This window comes from Dysidea avara, chromosome 2 (assembly GCF_963678975.1).
Source record: "Dysidea avara chromosome 2, odDysAvar1.4, whole genome shotgun sequence".
Classification (NCBI taxonomy): domain Eukaryota; kingdom Metazoa; phylum Porifera; class Demospongiae; order Dictyoceratida; family Dysideidae; genus Dysidea; species Dysidea avara.
The window spans coordinates 24,398,328-24,422,589 of record NC_089273.1 but is presented as its reverse complement, the minus strand read 5'-3'; the positions used below and the strand labels follow the sequence as shown (position 1 = coordinate 24,422,589).

General features: G+C 38.8%; 1 protein-coding gene across 1 annotated transcript in view; it reads right to left on the bottom strand.

The window, feature by feature from the left end:
- The window catches only part of LOC136246912 (splicing factor 3B subunit 2-like), a 34,894-nt gene that overhangs the window by 6,143 nt on the left and 4,489 nt on the right, over positions 1-24,262 (bottom strand). Inside the window, exons 7-14 of the mRNA XM_066038507.1 lie at positions 24,092-24,129; positions 9,147-9,222; positions 9,019-9,081; positions 7,933-7,992; positions 7,398-7,472; positions 6,571-6,645; positions 5,673-5,864; positions 456-517 (exon numbers count right to left, since the gene is read on the bottom strand). Coding sequence (XP_065894579.1) covers positions 456-517; positions 5,673-5,864; positions 6,571-6,645; positions 7,398-7,472; positions 7,933-7,992; positions 9,019-9,081; positions 9,147-9,222; positions 24,092-24,129 — 641 coding nt within the window. The remainder of the gene's footprint in view (positions 1-455; positions 518-5,672; positions 5,865-6,570; positions 6,646-7,397; positions 7,473-7,932; positions 7,993-9,018; positions 9,082-9,146; positions 9,223-24,091; positions 24,130-24,262) is intronic.

Sequence of the window (24,262 nt, the reverse complement as noted above, 5' to 3'; positions counted from 1 at the left end):
GTTATCCTGTGACCCTTAAGATACTCTATAACTGCTTCATTTGTAAAGACTGTGATAAGCTGTCCAGCAACAAACACCAGAATTGGATGCATTTATATGGTTTCTCATAGCATGGCACTTGTTGCAGAGTGAACAGTAAGCCACTGGCACTAAATAGCCACATGAATAACGTAGAAAACCAATGCATAATCCGTTTATGTGCAAACTATTGCTACTGTAGAAATATCGGTTGTGATATTGGTCCTCCTGCTGTTCTGTACTAATATTGGTAAAAATTACCATATTGATGGCCGATATCTTAGCCGATCCGATTATCAGTACACCACTATAAATGGTTTAAAATTACTGATGGCATGTAACTAACCCTCAAGCAGACAGCATCTTATGCTGTCTTAGTCATTCCCTCTCTTAAATATATTAAAAACTCTATTATACATTTGAATTGTTATTTGTACCTGAAGAAAGCATCGTGTAGTTTCTGATAGTCTATTGTTAACTTTCCCATCTTTGGTCTGACCTGTATTATATAATGAAACATGGACAAAAAAAAAAGAAACATTATTAATAACAGAAGTCAGAATCTGAGCCATACACAATTACACATTAAAATACTTCAGGCAAAGCAAAATAGCATATACACAAACACACACACACACTACAGAAAAACAAGCAGTCACACTTAGACAGTAAAACACTGGGTATTTGTTTGTGTGCAGTGTGTACGTGTGTGTACGTAGTGCAAAGACATCAGAGTAGATGTGACAAATAAGTAGTGTTGCACCGATACACATTTTTTCACATTTACCGATACCGATTATTTGCCTATTCCTGTAGCTGATATGCCGATATTTACCGATGTTCTTCAATTCTTCAGAACAGGGGAGGAGGAGCAGAAAATCACCTAAAGTTTGTGTATAAACTGCATTTTGTAATCATAATGTAATCCAATTGTAATGATAACGTAATCAATGTATTTAATTGCGTGGGCGGCCGACTTTTACAATGTTTCTACACTTTTGCCTCTAACCCCTTTCATGGAAAAGGAAGCCAAGTAGTTATAAAACATTTAAGCCAGCTTATCAAACAGTGTTTTTAGTGGGACTCCAGACCCTTTGTGAAGAGTGATCAACTAATTGCGTGGGCGGCCGATAAATATACACAGCCTACTATAGCCTTGCAACCATATTTGTGCAAACAAACAATCCAAAACAGTTACAGCAAACCACTTACTGCTACATCCACCACCTTCTTTACTTTCACCTGTTCATTGCCGTCATTAACGATTGATTGTGGGTTTGGGTTAATCGGCAAATTATTTCCACTTCGTAGCCGATACCGATACTTGTAAAATTAGCTAATATCGGCTGTTACCAATACTTCCAACTGATTATCGGTGCAACACTACAAATAAGTCAAAGTGTCTTACCACTTTTGGTAAGCAAAGCTAAATTGAAACATACATATGCCTCAGAGTACACAGTAGCGATAAAAAGGTGCATTTAATACAAAACACACCACTACTAGAGTAATTCCAAGGGAAACGCAAACGCAATGCAATGCTACCAGACTGTCATAGTGTATGTTATTTGGTTGCTAAGGTGTTCAAGTTACCTTGGATACCGTGACATTTATTTTCACTGTTGAGGATTTGTCCATGGAATATATGACTAGGTCCTAAGGTCTTTCAATGCTTTCCACTCTTCTTTGGTAAGATTTGGTCTCAAGCAGTTTGTCATGTTGATTTTAATAAGGGCCCATTTTGATTTGTCTAAGGTACAGGGGATACCCTGGAGATTTATAAATAGGTTTGTGTTCTGTTCGTTTGTTACGTGTGAACTATATTCCACTATTGTCACCATCCCTGTTCTTTTGTGTGGGTATGGTTGACTTACATAGTCTTGTGGTGAATTCATAAAAACTACCAATTATATCTACCTTAGGTCCCTAGTGTGGGTATGGAGCTGAAGGCAGAAGTGATGGTTCAGCTGAGGATAGTTGGATACTAGAGAGGTTTGTTACATAGCTGTCATTCAGTCAGAATGGGGATAATGGTTGATATTATATACAATATTATTGTTATATATTCTTTTAAGATAACGTTGTCTGGATTTTATCATCTTGGTATTTGTGTTGGTGGTGGTGATGGGGTGTTGGTATTCCAGTTCTTGGTTACATCCTCTTTGGTGAGGGTGTGGTGTTTTTTGGTTTTTTGGCTGGTACTTTTCTCTTGTCTTCTGTTGGTCTCTTTCCATTCTCAATCTGTCTGATCTGATCTCTAGGACAATGTTTGAGAAACAGTGGGACAGCCCGTACTGAAATCCTAATCAAGCACAGAGAACTAACATGCTGACAAAGCAGAGAAAAGACCAAGGCTATGACACGTACCATCATAGCCCAATATCAGGATGTAGTCCCAGATATTGAGAAGGACCTCAGTCCCAGGTCCTCTGGGGGATTAGCCACTCCTAGTTTAATGTTGACTATGCAAGCCAGGGGGAGCTTGGAGAATCGTTATCAAAGCCTTGGCCTTAGCCATCTGTTGTTGCAGCAATGTGGCTCCGAGGACTTTGATCCAGGCTTGCACCTTAGCGTCAGGCAAAACGATGCACAACTGTGGCTTTGGGTCACTGTGTGCATTATGTTGTGTATTTGTGGGGGCAGTCTCAGCCACCTTAGGCAGTACAGTCTTGAAGCGGTCCTTCAATAACATTTACTTTATGCTAATCCATTTCAGTGGATGCTGTACTCATCAGTGGAGACCACATTAGCAAAGTTGTCACCAATGTAAGCCTGGGCAAAATAGTCTAACTGCTTCTTTTTGTTGGCATCTCGTATGAGCTGGCAGTAAGCGCGCTGCCTCTAAAGGTCCATCCCACTGTAGTCCTGCATCAAAACATCATCCTTAGACCGAATACCCACCAGAAGGACACGGAGTTGGCAAGCTGTTGTCTCGTCATCCTTCCCCCTCTAGCCTTCAACGATCGCAGCCACTTCAGCTGTTAATACTATTCTTCTTCCGGTGCCTGGTTTCCTTGTAATGGTTCCTTCAATTAAACATTAATTGAGCTATGATGCCACTAAATGGCTACACTGCAGTTTCTAACTACCACTTTCATATTATAATTTCAAACACTTTGCCCCACACACACTTGCCAATTTCTGATTACTTACTGATTAATCAATGCATCACTACTTTGCCTGCCTAATAAAGTGTTCTGTTTTTTGAAGTATTTTGTTGTAAATTGAAACACTGCCATGATACAAAATATTACTTTAAATTGTATACCCTATGTACAGACAGTATTTGATGTCAAACTATACTAAATGACAAGTAATAGCACATCTGTTGTCTCACAGAAAAGGCACAAAATGCCATCCAAGGATTCAAATAAGTATATTGCTGGCAAATGACGTCAATTCATTGCCACTATTTCTCTTTGTACTTTATGCCATCAACTACTCTACAGTCACAACAATTGTGTTGTGTAGTGTTAACGACACTAATCCAATTGAGTTGGCAGTGTGTTTCGTTGTAGTCAGCAAGATGGTTTACTGTCCTCTGTTTGTCCTTCTGGTTCTTACAGTTAGTAAGGCATCATCAGCAGAATTAACCCAGCAGTGTTCTACTCAACAACCAGCTGGTGGCAGCAGTGCTCTTGATCTCCAACAAGTTACTACAATGCCATATTGTGTGATTGATGACTGTACCATTGAGAATTATGAGACTGGACAGCAATTGGATATCATCTACACGACTGACAGCCTCCTTGTGGTCACTCTAAAGAGGTAACCAAACACTCATGGTGGTCATTAATAAGAGTAACAAATAGTTTTATTGCATACCGGAACTACACATACTCGTGTGGGTACCGATAATCCTACAAGTATCAACAATCTTGGTGAGTGGCATCATTCTTGTAATTTATCTCATTAAAAAAGATTTACGCACTTTCTTTGGAGTACTAATGATCCTTTACAATGGTGCATTAATCGTTTGATCTGTGAACGCCTTTGGTATAGTTTTGACAAAATCATTTATTCACTTCCAGTTTGCTACAGGGTATTGTTTACATTCATGCAGAGCTTGATGATTCCTGAAGAGTTAGCGGTATGCGTTTTAGCCCACATTGCAGCCATGATGTACCACAGCAACAAAGTACAGCTTGATCTTCCAATTAAGAAATTAAGCAAATACTACATCTTTTGCGTGCTTGCCATACATGGCCTATTCACTGCCTTTATAGTTGGGTACGATATCGCTACAGGTACATATGAACAGGAGTTACAGCTAAATGGATATTGCAAAGCCACCATTATTGATGCTGGCGATGTTTCCCTTGATGTCTGTAGAATGAGGTTACTATCTAGAATAGAAATGTGCTGAAGAGTTACTAACTAGTTAGTGACCTGTGGTTTAGCCCATGGTTGTATACTACAATGATCAAATGAAAATCGGCAAAGCCAAAAATGAAACAGCCTTACTGCTATCTTTAAAATAGAAGAAAGAAGAATCTTACAACAGAAGAATAGTTGGGATTCTCCTGTACGTACTTTCTCAATCAGACAAGCGCTAGTGCACATGATGCACAGTGTAGCCTCTCTGATACTATCAATTCTACTTGCAGCCATAGTTACCCACTTTCTTTTGCAATTTTTGTTTAGCTGCTTCTCTCAGAGAAATAGGCTTACTGTTAGCTTACTTTCTGGACAAGACAGGTGACAATGGTGCTTATATCCACTATTTATAAGAAAGGACATCAATACTAGCAGCTCCAGTTCACCTTCTTTCACTCATTCTGTACCACTTTGCCCAGGGAAATTTTTGACATCAATTTTCTGGCCTTGCTAATTACCTCTAATCCAGATTGTCCTCAAGTCTCTAGAAGCCTTGTCGGCTTGTTCCAACTAGAACTGAGTGCAGCTAAACCCTTCCTTGTTGGCAAGATTAGAGACCTACAGGAGTTGATCAGTGATTACTGACTGGTTGCGTCTCACAGGGGAAGGTGTCTATCTGATCATCACCTGTGAGGTCAGTTGGCGTTAGCTTTGCCAGTTCACACCAGGTACACACCGAAACTACTTGAACAACATAAACGCACATACACATGCATGTACATATGCTCTAAACACTCACGCATGCACACACTACACAAACAAACAAACACACACTACATAAACAAACACACACTACACAAACACACACACACTACATAAACAAACACACACACATATACCACTAGACAAGAAAGAAAAATTATACAAGCCAGTATGGATTATTACAATAAAAGTGGGGATTATCCTTTCAAGTGTAAATTTAATCCCATGCTGATTTCATGTATGGGCAAGATCACAAGTGTACAGAAACACACCAAGCTAACACATTGGCTAAAAATTGTACCACTAAACCCAGCAAAACCCAGTATGTATTTAGACAGTTAGTTTTGTTAGTTAGTTAGTCTGTTGAAAAATTAAATTAATTTACTGAAAGTATTTCACGTCACACTGAAGGTGCTTGGGTTTGATTATGCCAATACTACAGTGGTGTACCAAACTGTCATGAAGGAACAATAAGGCAGGTTTTTGGGTAGGTAGTTTTTGGACAAGAAAGCCCAGACCTTGATGATCCCTACTATACAGTACACAGTAACTACTACACAGTAACTACTACACACCCTTTCTCTAGTTTTAGCTTTAAGAGATTTCTGGTCCTCCTTCTCATCTAAAGCTTGTCTCATCTCCATCACACCAGTGGCCTTGATGAAGTCAGGTAGTCGGAATGGTGGCTTCTCTATTCCCCTCTTCCCTTGTAGATACTTCCTCTTAAAGCACCAGTGACGTGGGACTGGTACAGTGTTCCTGGAAGACTGTAGTGTACACAAGTGTTGGTAATGTAGGGTACATGTATGGGTATAAGTTAGTACGTAAAAATTATGTACTTAGTACAATGGAATAACTCAAGGACACCTTGAAATGTGGACACAGATGATCATCAAACACTTGTTAATGGTCCCATTTGTATTACATGTAAGACAGATACATTAGTACACACCTATATTACGTGTATGGCCATATAAGGAGTAATTTGGAATTTATTAGTAATTTGCAATTTCGAAAAAGTAAATATGTAAAACCGACAACTCTACAAAAAGGACACCTCAAGAAAAAGACACGTTGACACTTGTAGTTCTATTATATATGTAAACTCCATACCATCAAGAATACTGAAATCAGGATACCTATTGTATTTATTAATGAGGAAACTTGAACACAGTACCAAGAATATGTGTATATTGAAATTTAAAGGATGACAGAAGATGACCATATTTGGTGACCTCCATACTAGGGCTTTTGGATACCAAACTCTGATTGAAACGTCAAACATCACTTGGCATAAAATGGTTAAAATATTTTCTTGGTTAATGCTGTACGTTAACAAAGGAAGATTAGCATTTGTCTGAGCCCTACGTATGTGTTCAACACTATATCCCAGCAAAGATGTATAGTGCAGGACCCAAGTATGTACATCCTGTACATGTAATAATAGTAGAACAACACACGATTGTCTCTCACTTTGAGATGTATCAGTAGTAATGGGTCAGTAGCAGCTACATCATGCATCTCAACTAGGTCAGGCCGTGGCACCACCTGAAATAAAACAACATGTGATTCAGACTTAAAGAGACACAGCAACCATGGATGTTGTTTAAGATTTCTAGATTACTATGATGTAAGTGAATGACACGTGTAACAATAATATAGTGGGCAAAAGTTTTTTACAAACCAGCTCAGCCTTGTTATTTTGAATTGTAAAAGATAAACAAGATAGCACCCGCACATCATTAATGCTACACAATAACCCGTGTCCATGTATAATTTTATCCAGGCACTTGGTTATACCATAAGAAACAAATGCAAACAGTGTGCTACACAGCAGCAACCACCTCAAAGCAGCTTGTTTAATCACCTGTCACAATGTTGAACTGAAAAAGTACTACAAGAAATAGTTAACTGGTTAATTGCTAATCAGCATGCAAGCCTGAATCCTTCATCTCCATTCTTGTCTACCGTAAAAGTATGTAAAGTTTTGGTTATGCAATGATTTCATGGACAATTGGACAGTGAAATCGTAGTAAATGATAAACAGCTTCCATCATTACATTGTAACTAAGACATACATACATAACTATCACACGTGCACTATCAGTCTATCACTATTAAAATATTCTAAACTAAGTACATATGAACAAATCTATTACAACTACGATCTATGGTATATCACAACCATTAAAACTACAATACTACTATGTTATAATTGTGTACAGTATAATCCAAAGTAATAATCCCTAATAGAGATAGCCCCACAGTCACTTACGTAATACAGAAAACATATACGGTACCTGTTTTAGTTGTGCTACACTTGGACGTTGTTTCTTCCTCAACTTCTTCTTTGACAACTTAGTCTCCTCTTCCATCTGATAATAACGCGTACACAAATAAACGAATACTAACAACTGGTAATAATACATGTACTAAACTAGGTTAAACATTATAGATACGTATGTACATGTGTGTCTCATTGGCTCTACATAACACCTTACAACACCCTATTATTTTAGATTATGGATAAATAAATGGTTCACTTTTAAAGCAGTGCTAGCAATAAACATGTCGCCATATGAACCATTTTTTTTGGACTTGAGTATTATCAAAATTTCCTGAACATATATTTACGTGGGTGGGAAGCCATTAATAATCTACAATTATGTTCTACCTTTAAATAATACTTACACTTTTGATTGTTCTTTCAAATACTAGTGCTGCATGCACACATTACATAGCAATAGATATTCTAACAGCATGACCTATATATGTACTGTATGATAAACCACTCTGCACAAACACGCGTGCACACATACACACAAACAGACACACCTTTTCTTCCTCATCAGAAGAGTCATCATCATCATCATCTTTCAATATTCTCTTGCTTCCCTAGACACCATGGGATTAGTAAGAATAATCAATTCAACACACACACACACACACACACACACACACACACACACACACACACACACACACACAACACACAGCTATTTTGTACACGTTCAAAACACTGGGACACCTGTGCACTATTCAGTGAGTACAGGTAAATCTTCCTGGGGTAGGTCACAGAAGGCTGTACACTGAAACAAATGGAAGGTCTGGATAACTAAACTCCCACCTGAACTCTCCCTGTTATGTAACACCCTTTTCATATGGCCACCCAAAGTGGGTTCAACCCAGGTTGAATAACCCACATTCAACCCAGGTTCAACCCAGTTTCTGTTCACAAGCAATCATTACATGATGGTATTCATTGAGTGATAATTGTCCTCTCTGCATTTTATGTATTCATTAAAAACTGCAACTTGCTTTTGAAGCCATAAACTGAGCTAAACCTCAGTTCAACCCTACTGCTTTGTAGGGTTGAACTCAGTTATGACTAGAGCTTGGCGGTATTGAAATTTGAATACACGGTATTAGTAACAGGAAAATATCACGGTATATCGGTATATAGTTAACTTGTCATTGTAACAATTACATCATTTCTTGGGCCTAGTATGAAGCAGTATCATCCCCAAAAACCAAAAAGTATACAGTTCAGTACAAGTAAGCATGTGTTGTAATGTGACAACCTCAAGGTTTTGTTTAGGGTGTGTCTGCTAAACCAGCAACAAATTGGATAATTAAACACCAAAGGCTGGGTTAAAAGCAATCCTATGCCAGTATTCATCAATAAACCGGTATTTCGATATATCGGTTATCAAACGCTGTCACGATATGATAAATGGTTATGATAATTTATCATGATAAACGGTATTACCGATATATCGCAGAGCACTAGTTATGACTTTGAGGTTCAACCTGGGTTCAACCTGGTTAAAGTGATCATATGAACACGTTAACCCGGGTTGAATGTGGGTTCAACCTGGTTTAAAGTGACCATATGAAAGGATATTAGACACAAACACATACCTCACTACTACTCTTAGTAGAATGACTTCCTGATCCCCGTTCCTTTTTTGGAGCTTCAGTAATCTACAGGACATGTATACACATCAAACATTTGTCCATAAACACAAAGCAGTTCATCATTTAGTAACCTTGAAAGTTTCAAACACTTTGCTAAAGTGATGGTAGAAGGAGTCAGTGGGGTGCAGAATATCTTCTTGAATGTATCTAGAAATGAAGTGATGAAAACAAGTAAGTACATATGGATATGTACACCATGCATAACAGAATATGCATAGAATCACCACTCCACTAACATTGTGTGTTGAAGCATAATGACGTATGAATGACATCATTTGAGCTATTAGCTCATGCAAGACTGATAATCATACTAGTTCATAAAACAAATGGGATGAGTACTCATTAGTTCTTTGACCTATCAGTGAGCACGTCCCAAGTAGTACATATCACTTACACCACAACTGCCTGGTATTGGCTGATGACAGGCTTGAGTGACCAGGATGTATATAGCATATTTGACTGGTTAATAGTAGCTGCTCGTATAATACCCGCTCCCAGATAGTAACCGCTCCACAGCTTAGAATTATAGTCATAAGAGCTGCCCTTGCATAAGATCCGTGGCTTGCATCTGAATATACCGATTCAAAGTGTTGATAAGACATGTTTGAGCAGAAACCGGACAAAGGAGTTGTTTTAAGCCGGGAAAATAGCATTTTTGAGAGAAGTTGAAATGAATAATATATGTATATTAAACACAAGGTCAGTCTCTCGTGAATCTGTATGAACACAACGGACTGCTACACAAGCCCATAGTAGCTGCCCTCGGATAGTAGCCACCTTCACATAGTTGCCACGGCTATTAACTAGTCAAATATGGCATCCACAAATCCCTTGTAGCTCATTGTAACTATGTACAGCATTTTGACACAGTGTGAAGATACAAGTTTCATACAGATTAAATTGTTCACCATCTAGGCTTTGAAATCGCCTTGCAAAATTTAATTTCCTTCCTGGACACCCTAAACAATGTTGCCAGATGGTTTTCTCTAATTCTCTCGTGCACTATTACGCGGTTAAATGATGCAATTGTGTACTTTTGGAATGTTGATAACAAGCATTGTAAATGATTCTTCAATATGATAATGGCACTACTATAAAATAAGGAGAAGGATTATATAGGTTGGAGTGGCTGGCGTGCTGCTATTTTTTTACATGTCGAAACAGTGACCTCGTGTCTCTATGTTCATGTGCATTTGCTCAAATGCTGGAAAATTGGACTTGGTGATCATCGCTTCAACTGTAAACAGGTTAGCGATGTTTATTGTATTATTATAAACAGTGCTAGCCTGTAAAGTAGTGAAAATTTACGTTTGGTTTCACTTTAATCGATTTTTGCACTTCGAAGTTATATAATGGCTTTGTGGTTGCTCTTGTGTAAACAACAACTTGATAATCGAATTCCTTGTTTTATAGCGAGTAATTTGGTATATAGTTTTATAGGATTATATGGTATGGTGTGTAAGTTATAGCAGTTTAGAAGCAGTAGATTGGAGGCCTCTACAAATTTGGTGGTGAGGGGGTTATTAATTAATAGTCTTGTGGTAGAAATGATTGATTACTGTACACTTTCCATGCCAAATTGATATCCAACAAGTTCACTCCATTATTCAAAATGCAATCACGTGACTCCACTGTTTACTACTCTCACGTGACGAGTGAACATGGCAGCATTTGGTGCATGTTATAACTTAGATAGTGAAGAAGATTATACCAGTGATGATGATGAAATAGAAAGTGACGATAGTCAAATCCTTCCTGGGCCATCAAAAAAGCCAAAGGTTGGTATATCAGACTTTTACGGTCTTATACAAGAAAGTGTATTTTCTAGTGTCTGAACGTAGTGAAAGAGCAGGAAAATAAGCTCCCACATAAATGGGGTTATGGTATTGTGACACGTCATCACGTGACGCAAGAAGTGTATAAGTGTTGTGTAGTGTGCAATAATTCAATCTATGCCACGTGTACGACGTAAGGAGGTTGGCTGAATTTGTCATTCCCGAAATCTTATCATCGACTAATCGTTTGAGATATGGAGGATAAGCTTGACACGATGATGGCGGAATTCCGCGACACTAAGAAGGAGCTGGAGTAGAAGTTCTCGTCATCCCTGAATGAGTTCAAGCGAGAGTTGAACGCAACCCAGGAGAAAACCGTACGGCAGTTTTTGAAGAGAATCGGCTCATCCACCTACAAGTTTAAGAGGAAAGGAAATGAGCACCAATTTAACTTTAACTGTGGCATCAAGAACGCCATCGACAATGCCAAGTCCCAGCTTGCCAAGGTCAAGCCTGCGGACGTGGAGACAAAGGAGGCTGTAAAGAGAGCGGAGATGAGTCTTGATGAAGGTACGAAGGCCCTTACCACCAGGCAAAAGCATATTAAGATAGCCGACCGCTCTGATTTGAGCTGGGCGACCATGAAACACTACATGGCAGACCCGCTGGCAGATGGGCCCGATGATGAGAAGGAAATTGCCAGGTCCGAAAAGGAGGCCCAGAAGGAACAGGAGTGGGCCCAGGCAAAGAAGGGTGCTAAACGTGGTGGTGGTGGTGGAAAGTTTAGGAGGTCAAGGCAGGACCACCTCCAACGGGACTACAGATTTGATCTTTACAATGATTTTGGTAGAAGGGAGCGGTTTGCTTCGCAACCACCAATGCCTCAGCGGCAGTTTAGACCCCGTGTGTTGGGGCCATGTTTCCGTTGTGGTGCGTATGGCCACATCCAGTCAACTTGTACTGCACCACCACGACAGTATCCTTTGTTATAGGAAGGAACCGGCAACTGTTGAAATGCTGGAAGCCATTGTGGATGACGCAGAGAAGTCAGGCTCACTGTCAGACTTGCAGCTAGCCACAGCATGCCTGCTGGGTTTTGCAGGGTTTATGTGTGCAGCTGAGGTACTGGAACTCAGACCATGCGATTGTGTGATGTCAGAGGGGATGATGAAGGTACACATCACGGGCAGTAAGACAGACCAGCTGAGACAAGGTTGCTGGCCAGGACTAAGTCGCGTACATGTCCAGTAGCTATGTTGGAGCATTACATGACCTTAAACAATATCCCACAGGATGACCAAAGATACATCTTTAGGCCAATACAAAAGACCAAGAATGGTGAGAAATTAAGGGAGGCTGGAAGAATCAGTGATACCTGCTTAAGGGACCTTTTCAATAGGAAGTTTGATGCTCTTGGATTTCCAGCACGTGAATTTGGCCTGCATAGTCTAAGAGCAGGTGGGGCAACAGCGGCAGCTAATGCAAAGGTGCCAGATCGCCTTTTCAAAAGGCACGGGAGGTGGAAGTCAGAGAGTGCCTAAGATGGTTATATCAAACACAGCATAGAAAGCAGACTGGGAGTCTCCAAAAGCCTAGGCCTGTATCTTTATTCATACAACTTTCTTTGGTACATCTAATCAGTTGTTGATAAAATGACAGCCAACCCCCAGTGGTGGCACAAACCAATTGTGTTGGGGTAACTGCATGTGTTGGGGTTACAAGGGGTAGTGGTGTGGGAGCATAAATAGGTCATGGTATTTAACTAATCATAGGCGGTGGAAATGGAAGGGCCCACCCCCCTCCCCCCACTTTTTTGGATTCTAATTGTAACTGAAGCAAACGTTAATAGAACAGTTAATCATCCTATAGGACATTCACGTTTAATAACTGACTATAGTATGTACAAGTTGAGCTGGATCCTGCTAAAATTAAAAGTGGAGTTTTTCTCAAGTGAGTTAAAATTTCACCAACCAGATGATTAGTGGTGACAGCAAAGGTGTCAACAACAGATGCGTACAGTTTGGCTCCATTATAAGTTCGTGAAAGGGCTAGCTGTAATAAACACTGCACACTTTAATAAACACTGCACACTTTAATGGCCTCCCATAGGAAATGTATGGTGAAAACGTTGACTGGCAATAAATATTATGCCAGACATTTGAACGGAAAAATTTTGAAACAATACTTTTAGCGAGTCAAGCAGTACTACAAATGAGCCGAATTTCTGTAATTGCATCTATGAGTTATTACAAAATCGGTAACAGATCACTCATATGATCCATTAATTAAGTTAAATGATAATTTGTGTTAAGTTAAAAATGCAGCCATGCATAGCTCTGTATCACGAACAATATTGGTCATGCTGTTATCAACTAAAACAGAGTCGATTCGAACTAGAGTAGGATCATACAACTCACTAGCTAACTCAATCTGGTACTGTGTTTTGCTGTACTTTTTAAATGCAGTTACTACTGCAGCTAATTCTTTTTTACATACTTTACTTGTCTGTGTTTTGCCCTTAAACGGTTCTAACCATCCTTTGAAAAACTGGGTATTTTTTTCCCACTGCTTTCTGTAGTTTTGCTTGTATCTTTTCTTTCTTTTATCAAATATCAGCAAAATACACTACGTATTTAATAACGGTGTTTTATTTCAGGGATAGAGAAGACCAGAGAGTGGGAAGCCAACTTTGGCAATAAGAGTTACAATGGAGTTTCAAGTGAAGTAGCTATATAACATGGATGCTATTCTGAGGCATACATACCTATACCCTCAAAATTATATCAGCTTTGATATTATTCTATTTCCAGTTAAGTTATACTTTAGTATAGCATGTACGCGTTGAACTGGATCCTCAAAAACATTTTCCCTGATTCTAAAATAGAAGCACAATTCAAGTGTAAGAGAACAAAAATGAGCTGTATTATCAAAAATGTTCTAGCACCATATTTCCATAAGAAACTGGTTGAAAAGTTGAACTCATTTTTTTCAATCATTATAGATGAAACAACTGACGTTTCTACATGTAAACAGCTAACAATTATTGCAAGAGTATACAATGATGAAACTCAGACTGTACAGTGCAACTTATATGACCTAGCTCATAGTGATGCTGAAACACTATTTGAAGCTATTTGCAATGCTTTTGAGAAGGAATCAATCCCTTTATACAATATAATTGGGTTTGTAGCTGGCACTACCAATGTGATGTTTGGGCAACACAATAGCATAGCATCACGATTACAGGTAACAATCCCACGTATATATCTTATGAAGTGCATCTGTCACAGTCCTCATCTCTGTGCTTCACATGCGTGTGAAAAGCTTCCTAGAACTGTTGAAGATCTACTACATGACCTATACAACAGAGCCTGAAATTACGGTCGGACATCGGACAATTTCCGACCATTATTAGTATTTGTCTGAACAAGTATCATTTTGTACGGACATAATGTCCGAGCCAGTATTAAAGGCGATAAGAACACTGCCAACAAGTATAGTATTTAATTTACAGTACTAATTACGATACCGCTCAAATGCAATGTCGTCTCGTGCGAGTGATTAAAAAAAGGGCGTGGCACCCATTTCATTCTCGACTATTCATCCCAAACGAAACGGGATGAATACTCATGAACGAAACGGGTGCCACGCCCTTCAATTAGCGAGATCCACCGACGAAATTAATGGGAGAACAAGTCTTCTTTGCTAGCACCAGTCCGACTGATCGACAAATAAAAAAGTGTGCACATGTGAGCATGTGCCAATTTTACGAACGAAAAATTTCTCCTCGTGGCAAAGCAGTTGTTTCACTTTAGTATATACGTTACTGTATACGTATACTGTAGTTTTTGAGCCGAGCGATATTCAGTAAGTTTGGTAACTTATACTCGCCAAACTGCTTCATTGGGTGCTGGGGCGAGCAAGTCTAGTGTACCTCATGTACGCATAGTGCTTTCCGGACTTTGGTAGCTAGTCAATAGAAGAACTTTGAAAGCAGTAAACTAATTTATGGGCCCAGAAAGCAGTTTGGCGAGCAAAAGCACGTGTAACTATTCGTGACTACCTGGGTTACGCGCTGTTGTTGGTACGTATTTCGGGTATTGGATAACTGTACATCAATGTCTAAGAGAACTTGCAGTACTAGCTCTGATGGTGACAGCAGCTCTTCCACAAAGCGTTGAAAAGTAAAGTTTGGCACCTTTCGAAAATGGCTTATGGACTACGACCGTGAGTACAAGACTTTAGCCTGGCTAGATTCAGATACATCTTGGGAAAATGGTGAAAAAGTTGTGGAGAAGCTAAAATGTAAAGTATGTAAGTACAAAGAAAGAATTGTTTGTAAAAAGAATTTCAGTGGAAAGTGGATTGAAGGAGCAGAGAGCGTGCGGACCACCAATGTAGTTGATCATGCTAAATCAGATAAACACCTTCATGCCATGAGACTTCTACAGTTGGAGGAAGCCCAAAGCAGAGGGAGAGATACTACTACATTGATGCCAATTGTACAGTCACTAAGTATGATTTCCGAGGAAGAACAGCAAAAATTAAAACTGAAGTTTGACATTGCGTATTTTGTGGCAACTGAGCACATCGCCTACCAGAAGTACCCCAAATTATGTGAGTTGCAGATAAGACACGGTGTAAACCTAGGTACCTCATACTTAAATGAAAATTCAGCAAAGGAATTTGTACAGTATATAGCTGAATCAAAACTGCAATCTGTACAGTCAGCAGTTCAGAGCTCATCTTTCTTTTCACTCCTAATGGATGGGTCTACTGATGCATCAAATTCAGAAAATGAAATGGTATTTGTTATGTGGTGTGATGTAAACAGTAATGACCACACTGTACATACCAGAATGACTTACCTGTCGATGCATACACCACTTCACACAAATGCTGAAGGTCTCTTTGAGTCTCTTCAGCAAGGGGTTCAGTTGTTAGGTATATCATGTGTCACACAAGAAATGTGCAGTGGTTTGGTGGGAATTGCTACTGATGGAGCATCTTCCAACATTGCTGCTAATGGTTTGCGTGGATTGGTTCAGGGAAAACTCCCCTGGGTTGTGTGGATGTGGTGCCTAGCACATAGAACCGAACTAGCTATCAGTGATGCCCTTTCAGGTACCCCTTGCTTTAAGGCTGTAGATGATATGCTTCTGCGTTTGTATTACCTATACCAAAAATCACCAAAAAAGTATAGAGAATTGGCTAATATTGTTTCTGATCTTAAAGAAGTTTACCTATTTGATGATCAGGGAGGAACCAGGCCAATTCGAGCTTGTGGCACTCGATGGGTGTGCCATAAAGTTAGTGCTATGAAAAGGGTTATAGCCAAATTTGGAGCATATACTGCTCACCTTTGTACTTTGTCTGAAGACTCATCAGTCAAGTCTGTGGATCGCAGCAAGTTCATTGGCTATTTACAAAAATGGACCGATGCGAAATATTTATTGGGATGTGCCGTATTTGTTGACATCTTAATACCATGTTCAATATTTTCTAAAAGCATGCAAGCTGATGAGCTAGATATAGTTAGCGCACTTACATACCTACTTAAAACTGTGAAAGAAATAGACAAACTTAAGAAAAATCCAATATCCAAATGGGAAGTTTACTCTACAATCGTTAAAAAGGTTGTTCGTGAAGATGGGAAACACCTGTACCAAGGGCAAGAATTGAAAAGATTTGTTGAAGCAAAATCTTACTTTGAAAGTCACTACATGGAATTTTGTCACTTTGTAGTAAATAAGTTACGTACACGTTTACAATGGTCTGACATGCAGTTATTCTGAGATGTGATAGTCATGATGGCTACTCAAGGATGGGAAAAAATACTACAAGATGAGCAAAATGATGTTGTTGATGTTGAAGATGCTGATGGGGATGCTGATGACAACAATGATGGTTCTCAGTCAAACTCCTTGGATGCTGTTGACAGGTTGGCCAAGCACTTCAAAGTACCATTAGAAATTGCAGGTGCAGATATCAGTGAAATTCGAGAAGAATTCAAGTCAATGATTGAGTATGCCATTCAGTTTATTTCACTTCCAACCATGGACTACAAATCAGCATGGTGGCGATTGTTTAATTGCCCCAATTCTTCAGAATGGCAGAACACACTTCTTTTAGCAAAAATATTGTTTACTTTGCCAGCTTCTAACGGTAAGCTGGAAAGAGCTTTTTCTCAAGTAAACCTTATCAAAACCAACAAGAGGAGTTCCCTTGCCCAAAGTAGTTTGAGCAACCTAGTAGCTTTAAATATTGATAAATCTCCACTTTGGGACTTCAAACCAGATTCTGCGATAGATTTGTGGTGCAGTGCTAAGCAAAGAAGACCCTCTCATGGCCCACGTAAACATTACAAAAAGCGCTGCAGCTCTAAACATAAAGAAGCAACATCAGATTGTCATTTATCTAGTGCATCAGCAATGATTTCAACACCTGATGTGGTGGTTGTCGATGATGATAGCGATGCTGAAGAGGTTGAATATTATGGTGATGAAGAAGAGGATGATGAACTTCAACAAGAGAAGTTTCTGCTTGAAGACTGGGATGATTGGGTATTGTAATTATACAATTTTTTTCATTTGTGTATGTGGTTTACTGTTTTAACTTTACTCTGTTTCCAAACGCAACTCAACTGTATATTTTTTTTATTACTTGTACTTGAACTCAACTGATTATGTCAGACCAAATATAAGAATGTCTGAACAGTTTTGGGTTTGTTCAGACACTTTGTCAGAACATTTCAAAAAAGTAATTTCAGGCACTGTATACAACTACTTTTGCCATAGTACAAAACAGCAGGCAGATTTAAAGGATTTTCAGTATTTTACAGACACTGAACCTCATAGACTTTTATGTGCTAGCCAAACACGCTGGCTATCTCTACATTCTTGAGTTTCAAGATTGATTGAGCAATGGGACGCTCTGTTGCAATACTTTCAAATGGCTACACAGAGGGATAACCTGCTCATCACTAAAAATATCTGTGTTTAATGAAGAATCCAATATTGAAGTTGTATTCTAAGTTTCTTGATTTTGTGCTTCCAAAGTTTACAGGACTGAATTTAATGTTTCAGAATGTAAAAGTGTCCATTCATTGTCTGCATGCCAGTTTTGCGGCAACTTACAAAGAATTTTTAAGCTGTTACTTAAAGGAATCTTACTGGAAACTCACTCCACTTCAGAATATTGATCCATCCTCACAGGTAAACTCGTTACCACTTACAAAAATGTATATGTGTACCAAAATTGCACTGTGTCTTCCTAATAGCGAATACCAGAACAGAATGCCTGACATGCAGTATTTTCTAAAACATGTGCAAGAATTATATATTGAAGCAGCTACTCAGATAAAGAAACATTTTCCTATTGGTGATCCGATAAATAGAGATGCTTCAAGTGCTTGATCCTAATACCAAACATTCTGAGTACCTTCACTTGTCCCTCTAGCACAAAGATTCCCCATTTTTTTTACCAGATAGTAAAATGCAGCAACTTGATGATGAGTAGCGTAAATTAGCAATTGTGCCATTGCCTTTCAATTATGAAGATATGGATCCAGAAGCATTTTTCCATAGGCCAAGCAAGGTTTCATGAAATCCACCATCTGGTGTTTTATTGTGTAAGTTCATGCAGACCCTATTGTGCTTGCCCCATTCCAATGTAGATGCTAAGAGAACATTTTCTGATGTGAGTGCTATAAAAGAAATCGTCTAAAACTGAAAAATCCCTGTGCTATTTCACAAGTGAAGAACGGTGCAAGAGACTCAGGAGGATGTATACAATTCACCCCAACTTCAGGAGCCAGACAGTTATGTCATCACAGACACTCTATGAATCATCAGCGTCAGACAGTGATTGATAGTCATTGTGTACAGGTTAATGTGATTATATTATATGTGTAGTACTTCATTCCTCAGTGAAAAGTTCATAATACTTTTAAATGTTCATGGAAAATTCATAGATCATTTCAGGTTCACAAACCAAGCAAAAAGTTCCTAAATCTATGAACTTTATTCACAATATGGCAAAACACTGACCCTAAATTGAATGTCTACAAGTTCACTCCAGTCATTTTATAACCACATATCATACAAGTGATTGTGGGTTTTGGCTTTCTCGTATTTTACGAACAACAGATTGGAGAAGAAGCTCTTTTGCTACTTTTGTCCATGTGTCTGAAGAGAACTTTCAATATTTTGCAACAGAAGTTGCCAACGATACACTGTATTTTGTAACTTCATCAAAGTGCTTGACTAAGGTTGCGAGCTAAGCTGGGACCAAACTAGCAACATTTTAAAGAACTTCAAGTAACTGACAACTTCGCAGCAATGTCATTTCCCTATCTACTTTGAACTTCAAACCCTTACAAGCTGCAGCTGCTAGAACAATTACACTTAGTTAAGAAATAACAGTAACACAATTCAATACTGTCAATTTGCTACCATCATACATTCCCTTTTCCATACCAAAACAATTTAGAGCAAAGCAGACAAGACCACGTTTATGAGTCCCCTTTCTACAAAACCCTGACTCAATCCATAGAAGATTATACGTAAGTATGTGATTACATAGTTCCATTTGTAAATTTGTTTGGTTAAATACCACAACTACTATTAACCTACGTAAGTAGCCAAAAATTGGTGCGGCTACTATTCAAGGGTGGTCACTATTAGAGGGTGATCAAGAGTGATATTTATAACATAAGCAGCTGCAAGCATGGCCAACTGTACAGTACAGGCACATCAAGTATAAAGACTGTTATTACAAGAAGGCTACAATGAAACTTGTCAAAGAAGGTTGCCTTCAGTTTTGTATTACTGTATGCCATTCTCAGAATTATTTAAGCAAAGAGAAACTTTACATAATGTAGACATAAGCTTCATGTGGCTAGTTGATACAGACACTATGTGAAATACATTATGTGAAGTCATAGAATTCCCAATTTAATTCCATATAGCTTATCAATAGGCAACTTGCATGATTGCGTCACGCATTACGGGACACGCCCAGTTATGGTATCACGTAAAATAAAATTCCCTAGAAATGTATTAGAAATTATTACAGGCACATGCTTCCAGAGTCATAAAGACTACATTCTACCGTATATTTCGTATGGTTGGAGCCAAGTAACCAGGCTAAACTGTGGTGAAAACTGCTTGCGAACCACTTTAACAGGACAGGACATATGGCAGTTTTAACACGTGGCTGTGACACGCTGGGATTTTGAATCACTTCTAGTGGTCTGTCGTCTTTTGATGAAGTGTTTTGGCACTGTACACAATGAACAATGGCCGTAACGACTGTCAGCTACTTCAAATATAGTGCCAATCTTTGTCCCAGTTGCCTAATGTCTTGTCTCTTATGAATGTGCATTAAAATGTTACTAATCTTGCATAAAACTGGAACAAGTATCCAGTACAAAGCACGTACATCCTCCCCTGGTCTTTAGTTTTACATACAGTACAGCTTCTTCAGTGGTCTTTATTGACCCTGCAGTACCGTTTCCCCCCGCTATCAACTGCCACAAGTCCAGTTCAGCTGCTGCGATTCGTGAGCAGTTTTCACCACAGTATAGCCTGATGACATGGCTCTGACCATACGAAATTTTATCAAATATACAGTAGAATGTAGTTTTCATGGCTGTGGAATAGTGCTGTCACGATATGTGACTGGGCCTACGAAAATAGGGTATATGGGCACATGATTTTTGCCTACCTTTTCACACTTTCATCACTGATAACTTTTTGTACCATTATGTTATGGCAATGCAATTTTGAGCATTTAGTAAGCATTCAGTTGGCTTTATGATGCAAGTTACAGAATATAATATTCTGTTCCAACAATGTGATATTATTACCTGTAGAGTGATGGGGTGTAGTTTGTGTCCACATGCCCTGTTTTTGCAGGCCCAGTCACATATAGAAAAACTTTATATCATATATCACCTAGGTTTATGTCATGATATGAACATATACATATATCACGGCTAACTGTAACATTTGCAAGACAAACATACACATACTCTTCAATTGTAAGTTGAAATTTAAGTTGGATGTATACCACAAGCAAAAGCTGCTCTTGTTTATCACGTTGTAAATGCATTTTGCTACAGCTTTACAGTTGAGACAAGTGGCTGGCACTACACAGAAACCTTAAAACCTCCCAGTTTACTTTGGGGTTGGCTTGTTTACCACACTACACAATCAACACATAACTTAGTTAAATGCCAAATACCATATGTCTGGCCTCCCCCACATCATTATACTAAGTGGCGCCACTATTGATATAACTGATGGCTATATCATATCATATCATACTACCATCTTGTTATATCGATACTATCGATATATCGTGGCAACACTACTGTGGAAGCGTGCGCCTGTGATAATTTCCAATACATTTCTACGGAGTTTTATTTTACGTGATACCATAAATGGGTGTGTCCCATAATGTGTGATGCAATCGTACAAGTTACCTATAGTGTAGCCATTGTTGGAATAGGAATAGGAATAGGGATTAAATGTTCACCAGTATATGACTTGCTTTTTATTTCTATTATCCCTAAAATTTCAAATTTCTCTCTCAAATTATAAATGAGGAAAAGCACAAGAAGCACCTCTACGATAAATCCAATGACTACGGAAACTGAACACGTGCCCCTATTACTGTATTAATGACTGAAAAGCCGTTCTGCCTCAATGTTCCACCAGTTACACACATGCAGTGTTACACACAAAGATGTAGAACAGTACGAGAAGAGTCTCTGCATTCTGCAATTAATCCAGCCACCATGGAAACTACGGATGGTTCTCATGATAGGTTATACAAGTAGCTACTGAAGCCACATTGAATCAATACCAATGGAGAAGAAATGGGAAACAAAGGAGGACAGATGCATGCATTGTAGCTGCTGCGGTTGGCAAATAGGAACGTTTCTGGCCAAACTGATCTCAACATGCTTGGCTGGAGGCAACAGTCAGTCAGTCAGTTATTTATTAGAAAATTCAGGTAAATACAGTATGCATATTTACCTACCGTGTTTCTTGTAGACCCTGTGACAATCACACTCTGGTAACATGTTGGTAGTGGCAAGAGTTCATAATACATGTACATTTATTAACAGGGTATTTAGTCTATAGCAGACTAGAATACTTGAGATAACATTGCAATGCTTTGATATTCTTACAACAGAAGATATCAGCTATCCAATATTATGGAACTATGGGCCTGTGTTCCAGCCAGTGTGACACGCCCGTACACTGGGTGGCCACATGCACTAAAGGGTATACATTCTAGGCCTTTAAAATGGCCTTGCAAAAATTATTGAAATCTTCTCCAATTACTGGGCTGTCAAAAAGGATCTTAGCCCCCTTAATTTTATAATCACATGTTACACAATTGATTGTGGGTTTTGGTTATCACACTATAATATCAACCAAAGGGGTACAGATATGTCACACGAGTGCGGGTTTCTCCTTGAAAGCTCTGTAAATCCACTAGATTTTTTTTGTTGAACACTCATGTGGCATTCAATAAACTAGTACCCGATCAAACACTTGAACAAGTATGTAGCTGTATTCTATATGAACTAAAATTAAACCCTTGTACTTTTGCTACAGGTGGTATTCTAGTTTCAAAACAGACGAATACGTACAAGGATTAACAGGAGTAAGTACCCAAATTATATTACCTGTCTAGTTATACCTCCACAGTGTGTACAGTAGGAATATGAGTTAGGCACTACATGATCAAGGGCTGGGTTGTGTGTTGTGAGCTCAAATCACTCAACTTGCAATTCACAAATGCAAAACTCTAGAGCATTGAACAGTATGGCACAAAATTGTTCGCAATTGAGGGGTCCCATGCTTGCAAATGTGCCTTCGCAAGTGCGAGGTTGCATTAAATCTGAACAATGTTTCGTCAAATTTTCATCATATTGTCACAGTATCCAAAGAGTTTTACAATACAGAATTTTGTTCATGGCTAGCAGATCTAGAACTGATTGAAATTTATACATGCTGGAGGCTACTTGGTACACCCATAAAAAATGGACCTAATTTAAAGCCAATAGTAGCTGTTTCCACATATATAACAGCCTTATACTTTACGAAGCTGACTGTTACAATAACCACTGCTATTGACCAGTTTATAAGTAAACTAAACTACACACACAGGACGAAAATTTGTTGATAAAAAAATACAATACTCGCATGTGTCATACATAAGTGTCAGGCCATCACAAAATTCCCCCCATTCAAACCAGTGTGTTTGTACACAACATGAATAGCTCTATACAGCAACTACTGTATCTACAAGTGTATACTAATAAAGCACAGACAAGAGTATCAAGTATTCACTGTACAACACTTCCCTCCATCTTATGTAAATGTGACCATCTCAACAAAAACCCGTAGAGTTTGCGCAACTTCCAAATTTCTTTTTTTTTATTTTCTCAGCATTATCTGCATTGTTCGGATTCGTCTACAGAATTGGGATTTGGCCTACAATGTTCACCATGGATTGGCAGATCGACCAAGGTTTAGTTTTCGCCCAGCAGTTACTTGCGCATAGGCGTATGAATGCAGTTTTATTGAAGAAACGGCAATGATTTCATTTATATCTACCGCATCATAAACAAACGCATGTGACATGCAAACCATTGGAGTTACAGAAATTAAACAAAGATTTTTGAACTTGTCCATGAGTAGGCAAATAAGATGGTGTATAGGTTTAATTGATTTGAGTCTTCCTTCTCTGAGTAATGGCTTGATCAAAACTAGCATAAAATTTTCTTTGCAACACACATAATTTCACCATTTTTTTTTAAGATTCCGTTTTTCTCTAAACACATGCTTGTGCGAATCAGACGGGTTTCCGCTGAGACGGTCACATATGCTGTTCAAACAGTACAGTACTGCCCAAGTACAATGTTGCACTCGCCAGCACCTAGAGAATACGAGATTTAAAAAAACTTGCTAATTAAAAGGTGTGACATCCTGTTTGTGTGCAAGTTTTTATCCTTCAATTAGAGGGATAAAGACTCAAATGCAAAATGGGTGCCACGCCCTTTAATTAGTGAACTTTTTAAATCCCTCACACTCTCAAGGCACAGGTAAGCACGACATTCCACTTGGGCGGTACTGTATTTATTCACACAATTCACATACATACCAATACCACACACACACGCACGCGCCCACACACACACACACACTAAGCAATAAACTCACTCTATTTGTACATTGTTATTGGCACTGGGAGCAGGTCTCTGCAGGAAAAAACAAATTAAGCATATGTTAAGTGCATCATATATGTTATAATGGGGGTGTACACAGAGTCAACATGCTTGTACAAAACCTCAAATAATGCACCACAACAAAACTTAAGATACGTACGTACAG